The 22,828-nt window shown below is 41.5% G+C and overlaps 1 protein-coding gene across 32 annotated transcripts in view; it reads right to left on the bottom strand.

The window, feature by feature from the left end:
* Positions 1 to 1,428: 1,428 nt before the first annotated feature.
* LOC105491024 (pseudopodium enriched atypical kinase 1) overlaps positions 1,429 to 22,828 on the bottom strand; it is a 305,249-nt gene continuing 283,849 nt past the window's right edge. For 31 of the 32 annotated variants that reach the window (XM_011757117.2, XM_071100876.1, XM_071100878.1 and 28 more), the window contains one exon: positions 1,429 to 8,602. In XM_011757117.2, coding sequence (XP_011755419.2) covers positions 7,439 to 8,602 — 1,164 coding nt within the window. In that variant the 3' untranslated portion in view covers positions 1,429 to 7,438. The remainder of the gene's footprint in view (positions 8,603 to 22,828) is intronic. The other variant, XR_011626305.1, reaches the window with a different exon arrangement.

The following is a 22,828-nucleotide window of genomic DNA, read 5'->3' as shown; positions in this document are numbered from 1 at the left end:
AAGACCTTCCTCTGGAGCCTCGGTAAGTTTACTTAATCTAAATGGGTCCAAGTGCTGGGGTGATTACCCTTATCTTGTCTCCTGCTAAATCACGGAGGTGTGGGGAGTTCCTTCAGACCCCCAATAAACTTGTTTAATCCTAAACAGGTCCTGTTAAGAATTCCTTTGTTATTTTGTCATGCTTCAAGGCCCAGGAAAGGTCTAGGCAAAACTCCCAGTGGGGCTTTTGTTACATTTCAGCCTTTGTATAAGGGCACTGGCCCCTTTAGCTTTTAATATTTAATGTAATCACTCAGTCAGTACTAAAGCAATTGTTATGGAGTCCTGCGTTAGTGAGATCTGGCCTGGCACACAAGGTGACCACTCAGGCCAGCAGAGTTTCACACAGCAGCCTGGTCCTGGGGCGTTCTGTTTATGTGACCTCCCAACCCCAACTGCCTACTTTTTTCTTTGCTTCCTTTCCCCCAGAAGCCAGTGTGTTGAGCTGACAACTAGAAGGGAAGTTCCCTAGGCTCTTCTCCAGCAAGCAGGCTACACAGCTGCAGCAGGCAGGGCCTGTGTCCCTGGGGATTGTCTAGTCAGTCTTGCCGTTGACCCTTCCTCCTGGGCCCAGGCAACACACAGGGAGCTTCTGGGTCCACACCAACATGGGTTCTGTTATGTTGCTCCTCAGCAACATAAACCTCAAGTCTGGCAGCCACTCTTCTGGGATATGCCTTAAAAACAGCATCTGCAAATTCCAGAGTGCTTGCTAGTGGAAAAGACAGTGTCCACTGTAAAGGGTTTGGTGCTCTAAAATCTGCTCTAAATTTAGAATCTACATGTTTGCCTTTTCATCTATTCTCCTCTAATAATGCGGCAGTTGTTGCTACCACTGCTGACTCTTCCTGCTTAAGCCAGGCAGCCTCCTCTGTGCTGCTGAAGTGTCCACACATTAGCTTGTCTGCCTTTGTGAGGCCCCTGTGTATCACTGTGTGTCAAAGGCATGTGAATCTTGCAGATGATGCCCTGCCCCCGCTCACATTACCTGAACAGCTCTGATTTCCACGGAGAGGGTCAGCCAGAGCCATCTAACCAAGCCTCTCAACATGCAGTACAAACCCAGGAAGCCTGCAGGTGACTGCTCACCAGGGGGCGATCTCACACAGCAAACCTGCAGCCTCCTGAGGTCTGAGAAAAGCAGAATGCCTTTGCTTTCTCTTTGGGGCCTGATTTCCTCAGATTAGACAAGGAATAAAGAGAAATATAATCCACGTCAGCAAGGGATGAGGACCCAGAGTGCAGAAGGCACAGTGGCTGAAAGCCATCATTTCCTGCATTATGGACAGGGCACCTACCCTGGGGGGACAAGACATAACCATGTCTGCAACCAAACCCTCCTCAGCATGTCAGTGTGGAAGAGTCGCCGAAAGGACAAGCATTTGTCTGTTTTTTAGTGTGTATTAAAATGAATTTATTTACACAGTAACATGATGCCACAGAGTACACAGCAAAGTACCACAGCAAACCAAAGGGTGGCGCCACTGGTGGCAGAGGGGACCTTTCAATGATAGATTTATACAACTTTACAATATGTAAGTAGAGGGGTGAAGCTCTGGAAAGAGCAAAAACAAGATTTTCAAATATAGAGTGTGGGCAGGGCCAGAGAGAATTAAAGAGAGATTGGAATGAGGACTGTCATGATTCAAATCACTAAGTAGGATGAAATCTTGCTTCTGTATTTGCCTCATGCCAAAATGCCCTGCATATCCTCGACAGAAAATCCCAACCCAGTGTGTTCACACATCACACTCTTTAGCTCTAACTGGTAAAGGAAGGGATAACCAAGTCGTATTTGGAGCAAGTTCCTGAAGCGGTGTGGTTTAACCTTTCAAAAACGAACCCTATGTCTGGTTCAACATTCAAGTTATCACGAGTGCGGACACACACATACTATCCACACACTAACAGGCAAAGTGGGTTTTCTGTACTACAACAATATTCGTAGCAAAATATATGACTCTGTACTTCTGCTAGGTTAAAAAATTTCCGACCTCTTTTGATTCCCTGAAACTTTCTTGATTAAAAAAACAAACAAAACAAAACCAACCAAACCATGGGGGTGGATGGGACACATCAAGATAAAAAGCTGGAATAAACCTGGAGACTTTCTGGAGTGGGAAACATGTAATGGGATGTTGGGAATGCAGGCCCTCGCAGCCCACCTAGGTGGGGAAAGCTTCTAGCAATGGGTGATGCAAAAATCTATTCTAATTTTAAACAGTTGCAGGGAAGGGGTGTTTAACAGCTGTATAGCACCTTGTACATTCTGGGCACTTATAGATATTAAATGATGGTGATGATGAATGGTAAACAACTCTGTAGGAAGGTTTATAAAAACAATTACAATTTGTTAAGAAGTTTCCCAAGAGTTCTTTAAACAAACCTATTAACTACCATATCCCTTAAAAAAAATCCTCCGTTCTCAGTATTATATTGATATTATGTTCTCAAGCTGAGGTTTGGATAATAGCCACAGTCATGTCAAGGGGAGATGGAAGAATTCCTTCTCCTGAAATACTGAGGAACTTCGTATCTGCCAGGGCTTTCATTATCATCATCATCATCTTCTTCTAATACACAAAATGGACTTTTTAAAAAGGTGCTTTTCTGAGGATGGATTTATCAGCTAAATGCCTTGACATGGAATGTATGTGAACTCCCCTCCCACGCCATCTGTCACAGCTCACCCTCATCATCTTAGAAGCATCGGATAAAAAGGCTTGATTTCTTTGGTATAATCTCTCCCAGGATCTTGCACTACAACTCTTCTGGCCTCCCTTACGGCAGCGTTTTTGGTCCATGGAATCCCCACTTTCGGCACTGTTGTAAGCACGGACAGCTGGACTTCAGTGCGCACTTCGGCAGGAGCAGCACTTGGATTTGTCTCGGCACAGCACTTTGGGCCTTTGAGAATATGAGCTTCAATGAGGTAAAACTAATAACCTGGTTTTGTGGGCAGCCATCCTGTTCACTCATTAGCCTGGAGCAGAATTTTCAATCCCTATTAACTAGTGACGGGAAAGAAAAACATGCCAGGGTTGGCCCAGGAAGTCCAGTTTTTCTTACCCCTCTCCAAGAATGTTCATACTATATTTACACATCTAGAATCATTTGAAATATAGTGTAGTATCCTAAATCCATCTCTATTTCTGGGACTAGCCTGTACTTTTTCAGATCACTGCTGGTAAAATCTAGGAGAAAATCCTAATTACAGCGAAATCTAGTGAAAACCCTAATTCCAGCAAAACCAAATGTCAGGTTACTTCCCAGAACCAAAGTATTCGTAACTCAAAATTGAGAAGCTTAGTAGGACCCAAAGATCTTTCTTGGAAATCTTTTTTTTTTTTTTGAGATGAACTCTCACTCTTGTCTCCCAGGCTGGAGTGTGATGGCGCAATCTCGGCTCACTGCAACCTCCACCTCCTGGGTTCAAGCGATTCTCTTGCCTCAGCCTCCCGAGTAGCTGAGATTACAGGCACGCGCCATCACGCCCAGCTAATTTTTGTATTTTTAGTAGAGACGGGGTTTCACCATGTTGGCCAGGCTGGTCTTGATCTCCTGACCTCAGGTGATCCGCCCACCTCGGCCTCCTAAAGTGCTGGATTACAGGCGTGAGCCATTGCGCCTGGCCTGGGAACTTTATACTACTAGAAACTTTTAAGATATAATTTTCGGTAGTTTTACTCCCAGAAATATCATGAGTATTTCTAGAGCTTTAGCTCTCTTGGCTTAGACTTTCCCATGTTTACAAACTTATTCTGAGTTTGGAAGCAAAATTGACCCCCCCTTAATCTGACAATGGGAGGCTACTCCAACTGTTAAAATCCTAACCAATATGTTTTACTTCTAGCTCCTCAACAGCAGCAGGGTAGATAGGATGAGTGCTTGTGCCCTCACCCCAACCCATACCTCACCCAGTTCATCTTCTGAGGGCAAATCTTGAAACTCATTGCCATATTCCTGGCTTCCAGTTCTAGCTCAGCCTAGGGGTTGGTGATTCTTATGTTGTCGTTCCACAGGTTACAGTTACTCTTTTTCTCATCCTGCTGTTATTCTTCACGAATTGGCTTCTAGGCATCCCAGTAGCGTACATATACCAAAAGGGCTCACCTCAGCCAGCACAGGAGGCTTCTTGAAGTTCTAGTCCTCTTTGTGAAACATCCACTGAATCGCTTCCAAGACTAGGTTACCACTCTAACAAGGCACTCTGCTATACATTCAGTCTTGCTCTTGGCTACTTTAGCCACTGTTGTGTTTCTCTAGCACCCAAGTGTCACAGAGATTGTTCATGCTCATGTGGCTTAAGGAAAAGTTCCAATAGGAGCTTAATTGTTCAAACTCTCAATATAAATGGAAAACTCTATAGTATAGACTTCAATAGAAAACAATTTCCAATCAATATTGAAGGCAATAACTTCGTGTTACTTGAGAAAACGTAAAGTGCTATACTAGTCACAATTCAAACATATATATATGTATATATATAAAATGTGTGTGTGTATATGTGTCTACAGAGGGTAGGATTTCTTTCCAGTTGATGAACAAATTCAAAGTTCCTACCACAATTAAAACGAAAAATATTTGTGATGTTAAACTGACTGAATTTCATTTTTTTGGAAAAATATTCTGAAGACCAACTCATGTAGTACTTTTTGCCTAGAAATATAGTTTCTTTCTCTATTCTGCTCTAACCTGTAACACCCCCTTCCCTCTCTACCTCACATTCTTTGGCCATCACCCAGAGAAAAATTAATCTAGCCACCTGTCTCTGGGAAGCCTGAGGCTCTTCTCTGGCTAGTTTGTATTCATCTTTTGCCCTTAACAAATCTGAACATAAAAACAGTACTAAAAACATCTGATGTGAAGAGGTGCTTGGTTTACCAGTGCTGTAAGATAATGGTATTGGAGGTGTCCATGCTTATTATACCATAGAGTTAAAGTAAAGACTGGATCCAAATCATAACAGAAAAAGAGCAAGAAAGAAAGAAAAAAAAAGATATGTAGAGACATAACAAATAGAGGGACCAGGGAACATTCTGCATTAAATATGTAACCTTATTAAATAGTCAACATTCAAATTTACATGGGCAAGGCACCACGAACGTGACATTGAGAAGGTATATCTCAATATGCAAGCCATTGCAAGGTGGGAGGTGGGGGAGGTTAAGGGAATATGCTGGCTGACATGGTCAGTGGTCTGTGTGCTGCCACTTCAGTGCATAATCAGGCAAGGAGTTATGTGCACATGGTCTATGCTAAGATGAACCAAACACCAACCTTCAAGGCAAGGAGTGGCTGTGCCAGAGGATACCAAGAGCGGACTGCTGGCCTGCAGCAGCATGCCCACTCCATGGCCATTCCTAGGAGCAGAGCCCTGCACTCTGGCTAGAGGAGGCAAGACTCTTTGTGGGCTAACCAGCCTTCCTCCCTGTGAATCCTATATTGCTGGCCAGGTGATAAGGACATTCTCCATATAGAGCCTCACATATTCCAATCACTTAAAAAAATAATAAGAGCACAATAAAATACATTATTCTCCTTTCCTGATCCTCTTTCATATACATGAATCACATGAAAGGCTGTTAAAAATGTTAAAAGTTTAGAAATTTCCAAGGCCACTAATGTGCTATGTAAGTAATACTGCACAATCAGTCTTGGCTTTAAGGAAACTCTGCACTGGTAGATGAGGGGCCTCAGGGCTCACTCACTCACTAGGCACAGAGAACATGTCTGTCAACCCTGCCACAGGTTGCTTCTCTAGAGGCGTGGCCTCTACTTCCAGCATGCGTGTGCACGCACACATGGGCACACAAGTGTACACACACATTGTTCGAGTGACTCTTGGGATTTCAAGGTCAAAGTAAACACATACTCACAGTTTTGAATAAAACAAGCACAGGTGCACATGTGTATACACACACACACACACACACACACACACACACACACCCCAGTGGAAGGAACGCTCATCTCTTAGCGCAAATATGTGCCAAGGGAAGAAGGGGGAAGGTTTCTGTAGACTCGCTTCAGGTGAAGTTGCAACATAAACACTGTAATATACAGCTAAAAAAATACATACAAAAATTGCACATATATCCATAGGAGGGGAGCACAGGCTGCACACATGGTGAACAGCTCTCAATCACCCACCTCAGCAATCAGAATTCCCGTGAGCTGTCCTCCAGAGCCATTTTAGAGAGAGTCAGAAGGAGCAATGAGCCACTTAAACTGGGAGGCAGTCTCTCTAAAGGAGGTCAACATTCTGAGGAGGTCAGCAGTCTCATCAGTGGCCTTCTTCCCCTCCCCTGCCTACGGCCATCCCAACAGCCCACCTCACTGTGCCCTGTAAGATCTTAGAGCTCCACCGACAGCTATTTCATTCAGGGCAATTGTTTACAGCATTTGCTAAACTAGTTAACACTGGCTACTGATAGAAGGGAGCTGGCCAATTACTGCTCAGGGGAAAACTGCAAATGCTGACAGTTCTGACAGTAATCAAAGGGTACTTTAAACTCTGTTCCCTGATGGCCCCTAGAGAATTGCACATGCAAGAAAATCATCTCCTCATGCCCTGCCAGCTATTTATAAGCTCTGAACTGCACTCCACCCTGCTGAGGCATTGGTGACACCACCTTGGGTCAGCTCTGTAATGGGCCACAAGTGGCTGATAAATCCAAACATCACTGGCAAGTGGGGACAGAGTAGAGAATCAGGCAGTGGCAGCAGAGGGGAGACTATTAGGGCTGTCCTCCATGCAGTGCACATACTTACAGATAATGGCAATGAAAATGGGTTGATGACCCAAGGATGGGATCTCTCCTTTTCTTTCTACTCTCTCCTGGAACAAAGGATATAGTCCCTGGTAACCAAAACTGGGCTGATGCTAAAGATGGCAGTTCTGCCTAGTAAGTCAGTTGTTGACACCTTAAAGGAAGAGTCTGTTGTCAGAGTCTACTGGGTCATGGTAGAGACTGGTTAAGTCTGTCTACTGCTAGTGAGAATAAATACTCGGTGCTAAAAAGATAGGTGATATCCAGAATTATAGAGGAAATGGACACAGCTCACTGGCTCACTGAGTTCATACCAAAGAAGCTGTCCCTTCAAGAATATGGATTTTCATTTTTACCTGCATTTTCTTCTATTAGGATAGAAGGTGTTTCAAAGGAAGGCAACTGCAAGTTTGGGCAGCTGAATTTCTGTAAAGTTAAGACAGACTCAGCTTCTCATTCAATTTGGGGCAGTGGATAACCTTTCTGAATGGACCTACTTGTTCATGGACAGGGATAGAGGTTTGTCTTTCTTCTTTCCTTGAATTTGGAGTGAGCACTAGGAAGGGGAAGTGCATGGGTGACATGAAGAAGGTGAAGATGTGGTAAAAGCAGCATCCAGGTACACATTAACGGTGCTGCAGAATTTTCACAATACAACTGAGGGAGTCTGTAGTGGCAAAAGCCAAATACTGAGCACAAAGCCAGTCCTCAAGGCTGATCCCACCTTCCCTGTCCAGGGACTTCTCAGCAAACTTGATCATGAGCAGTGTTCGCTTGATGTCTAGCCAGTTTTGGAGCAGGGTGTTCCTCTGCACTAGGCTAGGGCAGGCGGTGAAAGTCTGGAAGAGATCTTCGCGGGGGCCCCAGAGCAGACACTGGAGGATGCCTTTGGCGTCTGAAATGAGGATCCGCTCAGAAGGGTTGGGATTCAGGAGGCAGCTGGCCAGCTGCTGCAGACCCCGGGAGTAGGGGGAGCGGAGCGGGATGCGAGGCAGGTCTGCTCGTGTGTATTCCCTCTCCTTCAGCTCTGGGTTCTCATCAAAGGGGTTGGGTAGGTGCAGCATCTCATAGATAAGGATGCCTGTCTGGAACTCATCACACTTTTTATACTGGGTAGCTGTTATGATCTCTGGGGCAAGGCGAGACTGGTCCCGGAGGATCTCGGGGTCCACCAGATGGCTCTTCTGTTTGGCCTGAGAGAAGTTGCTCACTATAAGCCTAGTGGGATAAGATGAGGTGGGGCTGGGCTCCGCAGGCCCAAAGCCTTGGGCAGTGCCCCCAGGCTGGTAGTGGACAAGTAGCAGGTTCTCTAGGCGTAGATCGCAGTGAGTGACATGGTAGGGTTTGAGGTGCTCAAGACCAGAGCATAGCTGTAAGAGCAGCAGACACACCTGCCTCTCATACAAATCAGGGCTTTTCCCATGCTGGGCTAGAGAGTCTCGCACAAAATCAGCCACAGTGAGACATGGAACTTCCCTGGTGATGACTACAACATGGCTCCTCTGCTTCTTGCTCATGACTCCCTGGCTGTCTTTCTGGGATGATGCTGCTTCAGAACAGGGCTTTGGGTTTTTCCCATCCGTTTCTCCTTTGGCTTCTTCTTCAGTCTCTTCCATGTCATCCTCTTCCTTTTCAGGGTCATCAGGATCCTCCCAGGGAAGCAGACGGTTAGGGACTTCAGCAAGGAAATGACCACAGTCCTGCTGAATGTTAAAATGGACAGCCAGACTCTGCCGGACAGCCAGGCTGTGATAATACTGCTGAGATTCTTTAGCTTTGCTCTTACAGATCTGAAAGATAATAAAACAATTTAAAACTCACACTCTCATAACCATGTTTATGATGTATCAGGAGGATTAACTAGAAGGTGACTGGTTAGGGACAAACGATCATACAGTAAAGTTGTTAGCAAGGCTTGCCCCATGTTAAGTGACAATAATAATGGTGGTAACCGTTTCTCATGGTTGTCTACACATTCCAGGCTGTGGTGAGCACTTTCTGTGTACCATTTTTAGTCCTCACATTAACCTTTCAAAGTAGATTAAGGATCTAAGAATTTAAAAAAGAAAAAAAGCCCAGGGTTATGTTTGCAAACCTAAGTTTGTGTAATGCCAAAGCCTGCTCTTTCCACTATAACCTTGCACCTCATCAGAACAACAATGAAATAATTTTTCACTTACTTCTGTAGAGGTTTGTAGCCCAGACTGATAGAGCAGGCCAACAGACTCATAATGGAGACCAGAATACCTTATTTCATCACCCATCACCCTTTGTGTCAACATCTCACAGGTTAGGAGAGGGATGTAACATTGGCCAGGTAAACTGTGGGTTTTCCTAACTTTTCAGTGAATGTCATTGTGATGGTCACAACACTGGCACTCATGGATCACTGGTAGGGTTGAGAGAGTCACTGGTCTGACCTAGTCAGAACAAAACCATCACTTCAATGGCGGTTGTCTGAGTTTTATGCTTTCTCTTAACAGGCCTCATTTAACACCCGCTATTGAGGCAATAAGACCTTTCCTAAAGAACTTTATTAAGTGGTTATGGATCAAGGAAGAATTTTTTGATCAAAAAAAGTTAGCCAAGAGTTCTATATACTGTGATGATTGTATTTCTACTCTAAGGGGTTATCAAACCAAAAAGTAAAACCACCCCCAAATGGGCTATCCTCATGCTATAGAGAGGCTGACAGTGGAAGACTCAAGTCTCTAATACTAGTTCATGGATCATAATAGTCTGGCCTGGAGTCCGCTCCACAGCCCTGTTAACTGAGGGTCATTCTCTGCTGTCCCTCCTCAGCAGGGGCACACTGCCACATATTACAAATATCAAAGGCTTCCAGCAACATGCACTCTCTGTAGTGTTTACACTGCGTGTTTATTACAATAATACAGAAAAGCAAATTTTAAAAAAGCAATTTTTAGTAATTTTTATTTAAAAAGAAAAATGTATACATTCTTAGGAGGATTCAGATGGGTCCCCAGTTCTGAGAAGCAGCACATTCTGATTTCCATTCAAATACATTAAAAAAACAAAAACAAAAAAAAATCAAAGGCAAGGGAGTCTCAAGGGGAAAAAAGCATCTCTCTCTCTCTCTCTTATTCTCTAGTTTATCATATTTATTACAGTTAAAGAGGTTTGATGTCAGTGACCAGTGCCATGGAAATCAATCAATCAATCAATCAATCAATCAATCAATCTATACCTGAGCACAATTTCCTTCAAGTCTTCTACTCTATCTAATTCAGTTTGAGGATATACAAAGTATTTCTTTTTTAAGCAAACTTCTGGTCTTGAACAGACGTCCCCAGCCTGAGTTCAAGTTCAAACATATATCTTTCAGAAAATATTATCTCTGGAAAGCTCTCGAAGTCTTAGTATATGCAGTATAATATATAATCCTATATGCTCATCAATCATAACATTTGTTATTTTTATAACTGCACTGTTGGCAATATTTCACATTTAAGTGTTACCAGGTATTTAAAAATTCTATACTAGTCATTGTTTAGTTGCACAGGAGTTGGATCCAGCACATGGCACCATGAACCCCATTGCCAGTTAAGTTTGCCGAATATTACATCGTCTTCTGGAATGAAAGTTCAAGGGTCTCAACTCTTCAATCTTTGAAAATGCTATCAAATACATCCAAATTTAGCTGGATCAGATTGGATGGTTAAATTCTAGCTGTTACATTATAAAAAAGGACACTCTCCAAGGGCTTGGGAGGCCTGGGATTTAGTTTTGCTACTAGCTGTATAACCTTGGGCATTTCACTAATTTCTCTGGGTCTCAGTCTCCCTATTAAAGGGGACAATATAAAGAACATTGAAATCTACTTCACAGGGCAGTTGTGAGGATTAATTGGGATCAAGCATATACAGTACACCTGTAAACTACAAAGTTGTACAAATGTAACACCGATAATGACTAAAACAGTTAACAACTTGCAAATGTCAAACTAAAGCAATCTTAGAGAATCCTAATTTTTTGAAACAATGAGCAAAACAGAAAAATAGATCTTTATTTTGAGTCCTGACAGCCACCTGCCATAGCAGTGAGGCTCTCTGATCACAGGTTTGATAGAGGACAGGCAAAAAGAAACTGCTAACATTCAGTAACTCCAAGCCAGGGTTAGCCTTGACAAACAAGTTAACACCAGCAGTATGTTAGAAACCAAGAGAGGGCAACCTAAAGCTACAAGAGAGAATTGTTTGGCCAAGTCTAGATTTAACTATGTCAAGTCAGGCTGAAAAACAATTTGTCACCTTGTAGTTTAACATTAGAAGCAGAGAAGGTATTCTAATTGTGACTTGTATTTGAATTGTGATATTCTAATTATATCTAGACATTCACACAGACACATACATTTTTATAAGGTCTTCCAGAGCTTTGTGAGTAGATAAGAGTGTGGATACTACAATAAGAATTTATGTTTAGCTTCACAGATCTACTTGAGATAAAGGATCAAAGTGATTTACGAAGAAGAAATGATAAATTGTTCCACTATTTTGGATGCTCTAAAGGAAAATGGTCTCCCTAGATAGCCAACCTGAGTGGGCAGCACTTTCTTATCTCTTCATTTTATAATACATAGACAGGTTGAAGAATAATGAGTCACTCTAGCTTTAAGAGCAAAGGCAAAAGGGAGAAGACTAGAGTGTAAAAGAGGAGGGAAAAAGAGTGATTTCAGTTGGTTCATAACCCTGAAAACAGTTACAACCCAAACACAGACCAATGGAGATTTCCATAATAGGACTGTCCTTGATGGGTATGTCATCAATCTTTATTATGGAGCCTGCAATGATGTTAATTTAGGTAGGAGTATTATATTATTCTAGGTACCACATTGTGGCCATTTTTCAAATATTAATAACTCCTTTAGTTAAAAAAAAAACAACTCAAAATGACCTGACTTCAGATAATAAATTTCTAGTTCAAAAGTTATTTCAGAAAACAAGCCATTTTTTTCAGAACAAATGGATAGGGTTCTTTCTGCCAAATTTTTTCCTTCTGCCCTTACCAGTATTTTCTATATCATGGATTAAAGTAACTTCTTCTTGGCTCTCATTTATCTTTCTTGAAAATAATTCACATTCCTTCTTTATAAAGAGTAGCTGGCATGAACAGGAGGAATCTCAAGAAAGATTCTACTTGTTCACACCAGCTACTCTTTAATCTATAAATGATTACTTCAGGACTCCTCCTAGGACCCCCAAAATTTAAAAATAGGAATAAAAATAAACTAGAACTGGAATGGTCCCCCATCTTCATTTAACATTCCCTTTTCTAATAGGAGAAAAATCACCTCATATTTGTCTTGGCTATGTTTGGGAAAATCTACTTAAAATGTGAATTTGGCAGATTCTGTGCTGTCTATATTTTCTGAAAGGAAAGAAAAATGCTATGAGAGACTGAGCCACAGTGACACTAGAGGGAGCTGCAATATCAACATCCAGGAGTCATTTACTTATAAACTGCAGCAGGAGAACAAAACCAGGCTGCTGAAGGTTGAATCTTCTTGTAAAATACACCATAGAGCCTCTTTCTGGATAAGTTTTTGCTTCTGTGATGGTGGCAATACCAAATGCATGCCAAGGGAACTCCTCATGTGAAGAGCACAGGCAGGAAGAGAAGCCCATCCTGGGCACAGTAACCCTCGCCCATTTGCCGGCTCACAGGAAATGCCTGCTTGAGCTATTCTCCAAAGGAGTCAGAGGGACATCAAAAGGGACAGCCAGCCAGCTGGTATACACATATGCACCAACATGAATAACCTACTGTTGCAAAAACAGAGGCTTCAAGGGAAACTGGGTGCTTGTCTGGGTTAATAAAGATCAGTGAGGACAGAGAAGGGAAAGGAAAAATATTAATTCATTATCAATTGAGCATTCAAACAAGTATCTCACGGCTCCTGAGCACTTCCTATCTGTAAGACACAGCACCCTGAAGCATTCTGACCAGATTCCTAAATACAGGGGTGGGGGCCCTCCAACCACTGATAAATCATCTGTTGGAAAACTGGGGGAGAGGGGAAACAACATACTGTCTTCCAGAATCAAAGACAAATTACCCTCTCCTGAGACCTTCTCAGACTCGGGTCAAAGAACCCAACATTTACAATCTTAGCAGGGAAACAGAACTTGAAAATGGTTCCTCATGCACAACCTGAAAAGTTTAATTCTAAACATACATTTCGGTTCAGGGGCTCATTTTCCATGTTGCTCATGACAACTGCCCTGCACATCTTTGAGGCAAATTTGTCATTAAAAAGCATTTATGTTTGTAATAATTTCAACCTAGACAGCTAACTTCTAAAAAGTAGACCATCAGGGGCTTTGACTGTAAAGTCCCATTAAAAACAGCTGGGGAGAAGATAGTGCTGTCTAACACTACCGAACCTTTCAGAATGCCCACGAAGCCTGGGACCTGTGAGGGGACATACCTCTTGATGCAATCTCAACAACAGATACTCTGTTTAAGGCAACTAAGTCAGAGGGCTGGGGGAAAGATGGACCTTTTCAAAACTGGATAATATGACCATGGAATTAATCTGTCATTGAATGGCATGGTGTTACCCATTCTTCTTCACTTGACCCTTTTTCCCAAAGGTTCCTTCAAGTGCTGGTGTTTGGAGGGTCTGCTCTCCATCCTAGTTTTTCATTGGCACACTCTCTTCGGCAAGCTTGCTCATGGCTTCAACCATCTCATATACAGTACTGACTTCCATATCTACATTTGTAATGTACACTTGTCTTTGGGCTTTAGGCTCATCTATACAATGACCTGCTTGATTTCTTCCCATATATATCCTAATCCATAGATTACTTAAACTCAACATAACCAAACCTAAACTCTTCTTCCCACCAAACTCACTGCTCTCCCAGTACTCCCTCTCTTGATGAATGACTTTGTACCTGGATGAGAAATCAAATTCACTTTGGATTTCTCCTGCATCTTCACTCCCTATGGCTAATTAATTACCAACTCTTACTGATTTTTCTTGTAAATAACTTTCAAATTATCCTCTTTTCTCCATCTCTATTGCTGCCTTCATCACTTGCCTGGACAACCACAACTGGTTGTCCAACTGGTCTCCCTGCCTCTAATGTGATCCCCTCAAATACACCTTCCACATGGCTACAGAGCCATTAAAAAACAACAGTTGGTATTTCCCGCTTATTTAAATTTCCTAGCGGCTCCACTTTATCCTCATAGGAGAAAGTCCTGGCCTTGCCTCCCTTTCCAGTCCTACTTCCCACCTGTGTTCCATTTGCTGTTACTATATTGAGCTATCTGCAGCCAGCCACCCACTCTACCCTCCAGGTGTTCTCTCAGTTTGGGGCTCCTTGTCACCCCTCATTTGCCTGAGGGATTCCTACTTCTTTTAAAGCCCTTCTCAGGCATTACTTTTGCCAGAGAGAGTAAGTGCTAAATACCCTAAACCCCCTTTCTGTGTTACTTCTATATCTCGTACATATCTCTATTATTGCAGTTATCACATTTATCTTTAAAAAATTTTTGTTTTTTATAATTTTTTTCAACGTTTATTTTAGATTCAGGGGGTACATGTGCAGGTTTGTTACCTGGGTATATCTCATGATGCTGAGGTTTGAGGTACAACTGATCCCATCACCCAGGTACTGAACACAGTACCCAACAGTTTTTCAACCCTTACCCCCTTTCCTCCCTCCTCCAACATTTTTTTGTCTATCTTACAAGCGGATAGTTGTATCTTTAGGGCCTAGCACAGAGCAAGGCACGTAGTACATATTCCATATGTCTGTAAAAGATTCTGAGAAAAGGCAACATCTGATCCAGTGCTGCCATAGGGCTTATATACTTGGAACAGGTAGAATGTATGAACAGCTTTTATGAAACAGATACAAGTTGGCAAGGTGATGGGGTGGGGGCAATGGCAGATAAATCTGAATAATAAACACTCATGAATGACTTGACTACACAAACGAGTGAAATCTGATCAGTGAGGGTTGTCTGTTGAGTCCAGGCTGCCCTGGGGGCTCATTGATTTTGTACTGCACAAAACTATACAAAACAACATGGCCCTTTGTCATTCAATTCAATTTTCTCTCCTTTGCCCCAAAGAAAGCAATAATTACAAAATATAAGACTCTTCAAAAATATTCTACATTAGCTCTGATTTTTCCATTACAGGCCCAGTATGCCTTCAGCTTACTTCCAGTTTATCAGCAGGGAATCTCATTCCCATCTCACTCTATGCATTTTACAGTGCCTCAGTGAACCTTAAGAGATGGATGCTACAGAGAATGAATTGTGGAGGGACAAAAATGAGAAACATTAAAGATCACACACATTACACCATCTGTGCCATTTGGTCACATCACACAAAAGTACAACTGCAAATGGGAGAGAGCGCAGAATGAAACCCTGCAACTTCTAAATTGATATCCAGTATTTGGTATAATCTCACTCTAAGAATACAGGCTGATCACTGATTGACCTCAATTCCTTGATCTGCCTAGGAGGAGTATTGCGATACTTGCTGCTACAGAGCTCAGACCCATATACACTCAATGCTGTTACAGCTATATTCAAAATAGATTAAGTGTTTAATACATAAAATGCTGTGTGGGCCCAAAGTACTCAGGACCCCATGTTCTAGGAATCTGCTATGAGAACTGTCAGGCAGGCCAGGTAATTTACAGCCTGAATTGCTGCAAAAATGTTCACATACCCAAGAAAGTGATTTTGGATCCTAGAAGAGAAATTCAAGAAGGCAACTGTGTAAGATTTTACCATTTTATTTGTGAGTTGTACTCATCAAAGCTTTTCACTCTCCCACTCAGTATGTGTATCCAATGAAAATAACTTGTGTTCCTGAGCCAGTAATTTAGGCTGTCAGAATGATGCCCAGGATGTTCACACTAGAGAAACTGAGGCACAGAGTAGTCCTATAACCAGCTCAGGGCCCACATTAGGAATTCAATTAACTTGAATTCCAACTTGTGATTCTCAACTATATCCTCTCACCTCATTAATTAAAGTCATGCTCCCTTTTCCCACCAGGCAACTCATTTTGATTCCAGGTTTACAGAAACATCCAAAACCTCTCCTTCCTAAATCAGTTCCCAGTTGAGACTCAGGTGCTTCTGTATGCACTGAGCCTGAAATGAAATGGACACCAAACTAGGATGGCCATGAGTATGTGTAGTTGGCTGCTGATCAATCACTTTCTGTAAAGTTTCACTGTTAAAAATATTTACGTTGAATTATGAAAGTGGAAGTGGTCTCCCCTCTAGTTTTTTCCTCACCACTAAGCCAGTAATTAATTGCCTGTGTATATAGTCTGAACTAGTTGTAAATTCCTACCTGTAATGCTTTTTTTATTTAGTATCTTGTTTTGTCAGGATCCACTCAAATGAGATAAACGGAGACTCTGGAGTCAAAAATGCAGTAAAAGATGCTGGTCTCCACAGTTCACCTCTACATTATTACAAGCTTTTAACAAGATTCTGGCATAGCTGGAAGAAAGGAAGCAGCCCCACTTTCGTAACAGGGAAGTGTACATCTTTACTGAGTTTTGTATGCTCTATCCTTGAGAACAAAGACTGGGACTACCTTAAAGATACCTACTATCCCAATTCTGGAAGAAAATAATTCAGAAACTTATACTTTTTGCTTATGTGAAATTTTTAGGATCCTCTTCAAAGTAACTGCATCCACATTTCCTCTGTGGTCTCACATGGTAGTACTTTTTATAAAATGATCTCATAAGTGCAATGAAAAAAACAATACCTCAGTGATACTGAGCCATAATTTTGTCAACCGTCCATCTTGATTCTAAGCAAAAGGCTGTCATTTTTCCATTAAGAAACAACACTGAGACACAGTAAGGTCAGTTTACTGCCTCAGGTATGAAATAATAGGAGAGGTTCTACCTAGGAGTCAGGTTCTACCTAGGAGCCTGCCACAAAGCTGGTGTCCCCATGCAGAAGTGACTGTTCCTCGCTGGCCTTAGTTTCCCACTGTGTAGAACAGTGAAGGCCCTTCTAAAATTGGCTTTAGTCTACTATGAGGATATGAGGATTATGTGTTTGGTCAGTGCCTACCCAGATTCTTTGAAAGGGAAAAAGCAAGTTAGATTTTATTTAGAGGGCAGGGAAGTTAAGTTCAGGCTTAAATTTATGTTAAGTTTTACTTTGAGAGCAGGAATGGTTAAGTTAAGGGCTGGAGGCCAGCCAATATATAGCCCACAGAGACAGACAATGCAATCTGCTGGGTGGTGGCTCACCAAATGGGGAAGAGAGGATAAAAGAAGATATGGACAAGATGGAAAATGGGAGTTGAAAGTTAAATATTGTTTGGAAATCAATTTGGCTCTTCTTTCACCAAAACATTTATTTAAAAAGTAGGCTGTGCTCACTGCCTCCACAGCTTCCTCCTCCTATTCGCGCTTTAAACTGTGTCTAGCATTCACCCCCATTATTACCAACATTGCATTTTCTTGAGGCTTATAAGAGATTAAATTCTTGCCTTCTTCTGAGTCTTCATTCTGCACAAGCCCTCTGCAACCTTGGACTCTTTGGCCTGTAGGGCCCTGCCTTTTGCTACAGATTTTCCAGTTGCTCCTGCTTTGGGTCACTTAGATGTGTGGGCCTTTTCCCACTTTGCAGACTCTTCCATTACAATCTCATGTAGTCCTACAGTTTCAACTAAATCAAGTCTATGACCACATTTCTAGGCTTGAACTCTCTTCTGAGTACCAAACCCACATTTTTACCTGGATCCTGGGGTTCTCTCAACTTGGCTGCCCTATGGGCATATCCCATTGAGAACCCATTTTTCTGGCTTTTCTGATTCATATTTCAACTAATGGCATCACCATTCTCTTAGAGGTTGTTCTACCTTGAAATTTTAGCATCACTGCCCTAGTCCCATACTCACCAGACATGGTCAACTGCCTCCCTCAGCTCTTTAACCATCTGCCCCTTCTTTTCCTTTGCCTTATGTCAGGTCTCATTTTACCTGGACTACTGCAATAGCATAATGACTGGCTTCCTTGCTTCCAGTCCTTCTGACCTCTCTTACGATAGTTGTCATCCAAAATCTTATGTTATTTCTGTTTAAAAATACTTAGTGGCTTCCCACAAAACACAAAATAAAGTCTAACCTCTTAAGTTCGTCACTCAAATCTCTACATTTGGTCTCTAATCTCTCCATAGCCTAATTTTCCACTATTCTCTCAATGTACTGCATTTACCACAAAGAAGAGCAAAGTGGATACAAAAGGCCCTTTCTTATTGGCCCCAAGAGAAGTGCTAATAACTTCATTCATTCATTAATCTTCATTTATCTTTACATCTCTGTATACCACTCCGAACTTTCATTATAATCTGTTTTGTTTAAGAGCTATTATTTATGCCTTTGTCTTTCTCACTGGAATATAAGCTTCTTGAGGGCAAGGCCTTTTTTTATTCATATTTATTTCTGTAAACTACAACAAATATCACAATGTTTTATACAGTAAACACTTTTTGAAAGGTCAAGAAATATTTATTGAATGCCAACTATGTACACGATATTATAATAGATGCTAATGATGTAAGAATTAATAAGCCATGGTCCCCGCCATGTAGAAGGTCAGGTATAATAGTGGGGAGACGGGAGAGGAAGCATGTTCTTGTTTAATTATATAACTGTCTCATGATAATGCAATGGTTAAGAAATCCAGTAGGTATAGCGTGCAACATGTGCTCAGAAAATTAAAGAAGAAAATTCAGAGCTGGATTCTTTAAGAACACATAGGAGCTTTCCAAGTATGTGAAAAGGAAGGAATAACCAACTTTTACTAAATGCTTAACTTTGTGCCAAGTGATGCTCTCAGCACTGTGTGTGGGTGTGTGTGTATATATATCACTGTATACATATTAACTTCTGTGATTTTTTACAATGGTTTTAAGAAGACCTAAAATATTTTTTCCATTTTACAGATAAAGACACTGGATATAGAAAAGGAAAGTAATGGCCAAGGTAACAGCTAATATGTAGCTACAGCACAGATTTAAACCCAGGTCTGTCTGACTTAAAAGCCTAAATTCTTAGCCACTTTGTTAACAGTCCTCACATTTTGTACATAGGAACCACTTGGGGTACTTAGTACAAATGCAGTTTCCAAGGCTTTACTGCCAGCCATTCTGATTCTGTAGGTATGGAATACGGCCAAGGAAATGACATTTTTAATGAGGATCCCTCAGGTGATTCTGAAATAGGTCATAGCAGATCACAATGCAGAAATGCTTTATTGTATTATACTGTCTCCCAGGAGAAGAGCAGTCCAGAGAGAGGAACCAGAGTGTGCAAAAGCCGAGTAGCATTAAACAGGTGCTGTTTATAATTGGTACTAGAGAATGGGACTACAGAGATGAATAACTAAGGATACCTGTTTTAAAGAAGCTTCGTGTCAAATGATCCAAAATCTCTGATTCTTGTTTTTTTAATTGAAAAGACATTATGACATCATTTTATTACTAATCAAAATAACTGTTACTACCTTAGCACAGGAATTATTTGAGTATTACCATTTTGTAGGTCAATTTTCTTAAAGTTATGATCATGTTATTGGCATTCGACTACTTTCACGTGACATTTAAAAAATGTTTTTCATAATTTTATGTAGTCTTCATAATTACCACTTTTAGTAGGTACAAACATTCCATTGGACTTACATGCCATAATTTATTATATTGGTGTCTTAATATAAGGTACCTAGTTTGTTTCCAATTTTTGGAAGTACTTAAATTCTTGAAGCTGTTTGCAGCTTTCTCTCATAATTTTAAGGAAAAACAAAGATGTTTACATCTCTGAAGTAATGAGAAAGAATATCTAAGTGCAGAACCTATCTAAATATGCTCAAGCCAATGCCTAATGTTAAGAAAGAATAGTGAGTGATCTAGAAAATGTTGAGCAGCAATTTTCCATTATTGTTAATAACAATAATGCATTATTTTATATGTACTTTACAGTTTATAAAAGCAGTTTCACTATAGAAACACATGTACTATAACAATCATCTGAGGTAAGTAGGGCAGTTAATATACACTGATGTGAAAAGCAAGAGAGGCGCATGACTTGCATAAAAATACACAGTGATATCTTCAGAACTTGGACCCAGGTCAGCTGACTCCAAAGCTCTTATTCAGTGCTGTGATGCCTTTTCATTTAAGACCAACACAAATAATAAAGCTAATTATGTTGAATGAAGATTAGAATAAATATGAAAGATGAAAACCTTCAAATCCAGGAAAAGTCCTGAGTTAAAACCACTTGCTTTATAACAAAGACAAACATGACACCTTCTATGGACAGAACTGTCTCCCCCACCTCTTCATATGTTGAAGCCCTAGCCTACAATGTTACTGTATTTTGGAGACAAGGCTAACAAGGAGGTAATTAAGTTAAAAGAGATCATAAGAGTGGGGCCATGATGTGACAGGATTAGTGTCCTTTTAAGAAGAGACACTGGGGTGTGCTTGCGCATGCTTCTTGTGTTTTTTCTCTCTCTCTCTCTTTCTCTCTGTCTCTCTTCCAGCCTCCATAACTGTGAGAAAATAAATTTATCCTTTTCAGTCTATGGTATTTTGTTATGGCAGCCTGAGCAGGATGAGATTTTGATACTGAGAAGTGGTGCGCTGTTGTAAAAATACTTTAAAAGGTAGACGCAGCTTTGGAATTGGGTAGAGGGTAGAAGAGTTTTGAGATGCATGTGAGAGAAAGCCCAGAAAACCATGAACAGACAGTTGCTAGAAACATGGATGTTAGGGGCGATTCTGATGAGGTCTCTGATAGTAACAAGGAACATTATTGGAAACTGGAGGAAAGGCAATCCTTGTCATAAAGTGGCAAAGAATTTAGCAGGACTGTGTTTTGTGGAAGACAAAACTTGCAAGAGATGAAATTGAGATTTCTAAGCAAAGTGAAGGAGTGGCTTGGTTCCTCCTGACTGCTTATAGTAAAATGTGAAAGGAGAGAGATGAATTGAAAAAGGAATTGTTGAGCAAAAAGAAACCAGAATGTGAAGACTTAGAAAATTTGCAGTCTATCCATACTGTGAAAAAGGTGAGGCTGGGCGTGCTGGCTCATGCCTGTAATCCCAGTACTTGGGAGGCTGAGGCGGGTGGGTCATCTGAAGTCAGGAGATCGAGACTAGCCTGGCCAACACGGTGAAATCCTGTCTCTACTAAAAATACAAAAATCAGCAGGTGTAGTGGCAGACGCCTGTAATCCCAGCTACTTGGGAGGCTGAGGCAGGAGAATCACTTGAACCCGGGAGGCGGAGGTTGCAGTGAACTGAGATTGTGTCACTGCACTCCAGCCTGGGTGACAGAGTGAGATTCCATCTCGGAAAAAAAAAAAAAAAAAAAAAGTGAAAGCTTGTTCTAAGAGAATACCAAGGGTGTGGCTAAACAACTATTTGGTAAAGAGAAGATGGGTATGACTTATGGACTTAACCAGCCATCTCAACACAAGTCAGGGATAAGAATGGGATTATACCAGCAAAGACATTGCCAGTTTGAATTAAAAGGGAAAAAGTGGGACAAAAAAAAGGAAGGCTACTGAACTTGGATTCTACAGGACTAGCCCACAGAGCTATTTGGCTGCTAACATGTACTATTCTTCAAGGAAAGGGAAGAATGATCCTGAAAGTGATACAGAAACATCAGGGCTGCTTTTCCCACCAAAGGACCAGTAGGCAAGGCTGATCCATCCTCAGTTTCAAAGGGTGAAGTTGCCTCTTGAGATCTGGTAGGCCAGGATAACCATGACCAGTGCCTCAGTATTGGCCGCTATGTGGAGCCATGGTGGTGATGCTGCCACTCCAGTGGGCTTGCAGGGGACAGTATCAAATCAAAGAGGATTATTCTTGGGCTGAAGATTTAATAGAACTTGACTTGCCAGGTTTCAGAATTGCTTGGGATTTATCACTCCTTCCTTCCTTCTGATTTCTTCTTCTTGGAATGGGAATGTCAATCCTATGCCTGTTCACAGTTGTATTTTGTAAGCATGTAACTTATGGTTTCACAGGTTCACAACTGGAGAGCCTCAGGACAAATCATACCTTGATCTCACCCATATCTGATTTAGATGATATTTAGATGAGACTTTGGACTTTAGAATTTAGAGTTGATGCTGTCATAAATAAGACTTCTGGAGCTGTTGGGATGTGTTTTGCATGCTATAAGGACAGATATTCTGAGGCAGGGTGGGTTAGAGGTAGAGTTCTATGGGCTAAATTACGTGTTCCCCACCACCAATTCGTATGTTGGATCCTTAACCCCCAATGTGAGAGAGTACCCATAAAGAGGTAATTAAGGCTAAATTAGGTCATAAGCATGGAGCCCTGATACAATAGAACTGGTGTCCTTATAAGAGATACCAGTGCATAGCCTTTCCCTTGTACTCTCTTCCTTCCTCCCTCCCTCCCTCCTTGCCATGTGAGGACACAAAGAGAAGGTGGCTGTCTGTAAGCCAGGAAGAAAGCCCTCCCAAGAAAGCAAATAAGCTGGAACCATGAACTTGAATTTTTTAGTCTCCAGAAATGGGGAAAATAAATTTCTATTGTTTAAGCCATACAGAATATGATGTGTTGTTATGCAACCGGAGCAAACTAAAATAACATACAGTTAGTACTCTATGACTGCAGTGGATTTGGTATTTAAGGAGGAGGGGTGGTATCCTTTGGCTTTCAAATTGCTAAATTCTACCATTGATTTTTTTTTGTTTTTTTTGAGATGTTGTCCCACTCTGCTGCCCAGGCTGGAGTGCAGTGCCTCAGCTTACTGCAACCTCCACCTCCCGGGTTCAAGCAATTCTCATGCCTCAGCCTCCCGAGTAATTGGGATTACAGGTGCCCACGACAAGGACTGGCTATTTTTTTTTTTGTATTTTTAGTAGAGACGGGGTTTCACCATGTTGGCCAGGCTGGTCTCCATCTCCTGATCTCAGGTGATCTGCCTGCCTCAGTCTCCCAAAGG

Source organism: Macaca nemestrina, chromosome 7, assembly GCF_043159975.1.
Source record: "Macaca nemestrina isolate mMacNem1 chromosome 7, mMacNem.hap1, whole genome shotgun sequence".
Classification (NCBI taxonomy): domain Eukaryota; kingdom Metazoa; phylum Chordata; class Mammalia; order Primates; family Cercopithecidae; genus Macaca; species Macaca nemestrina.
Note: the sequence above shows the minus strand (reverse complement) of the source record. Positions and strands in the feature narration are given on the sequence as shown.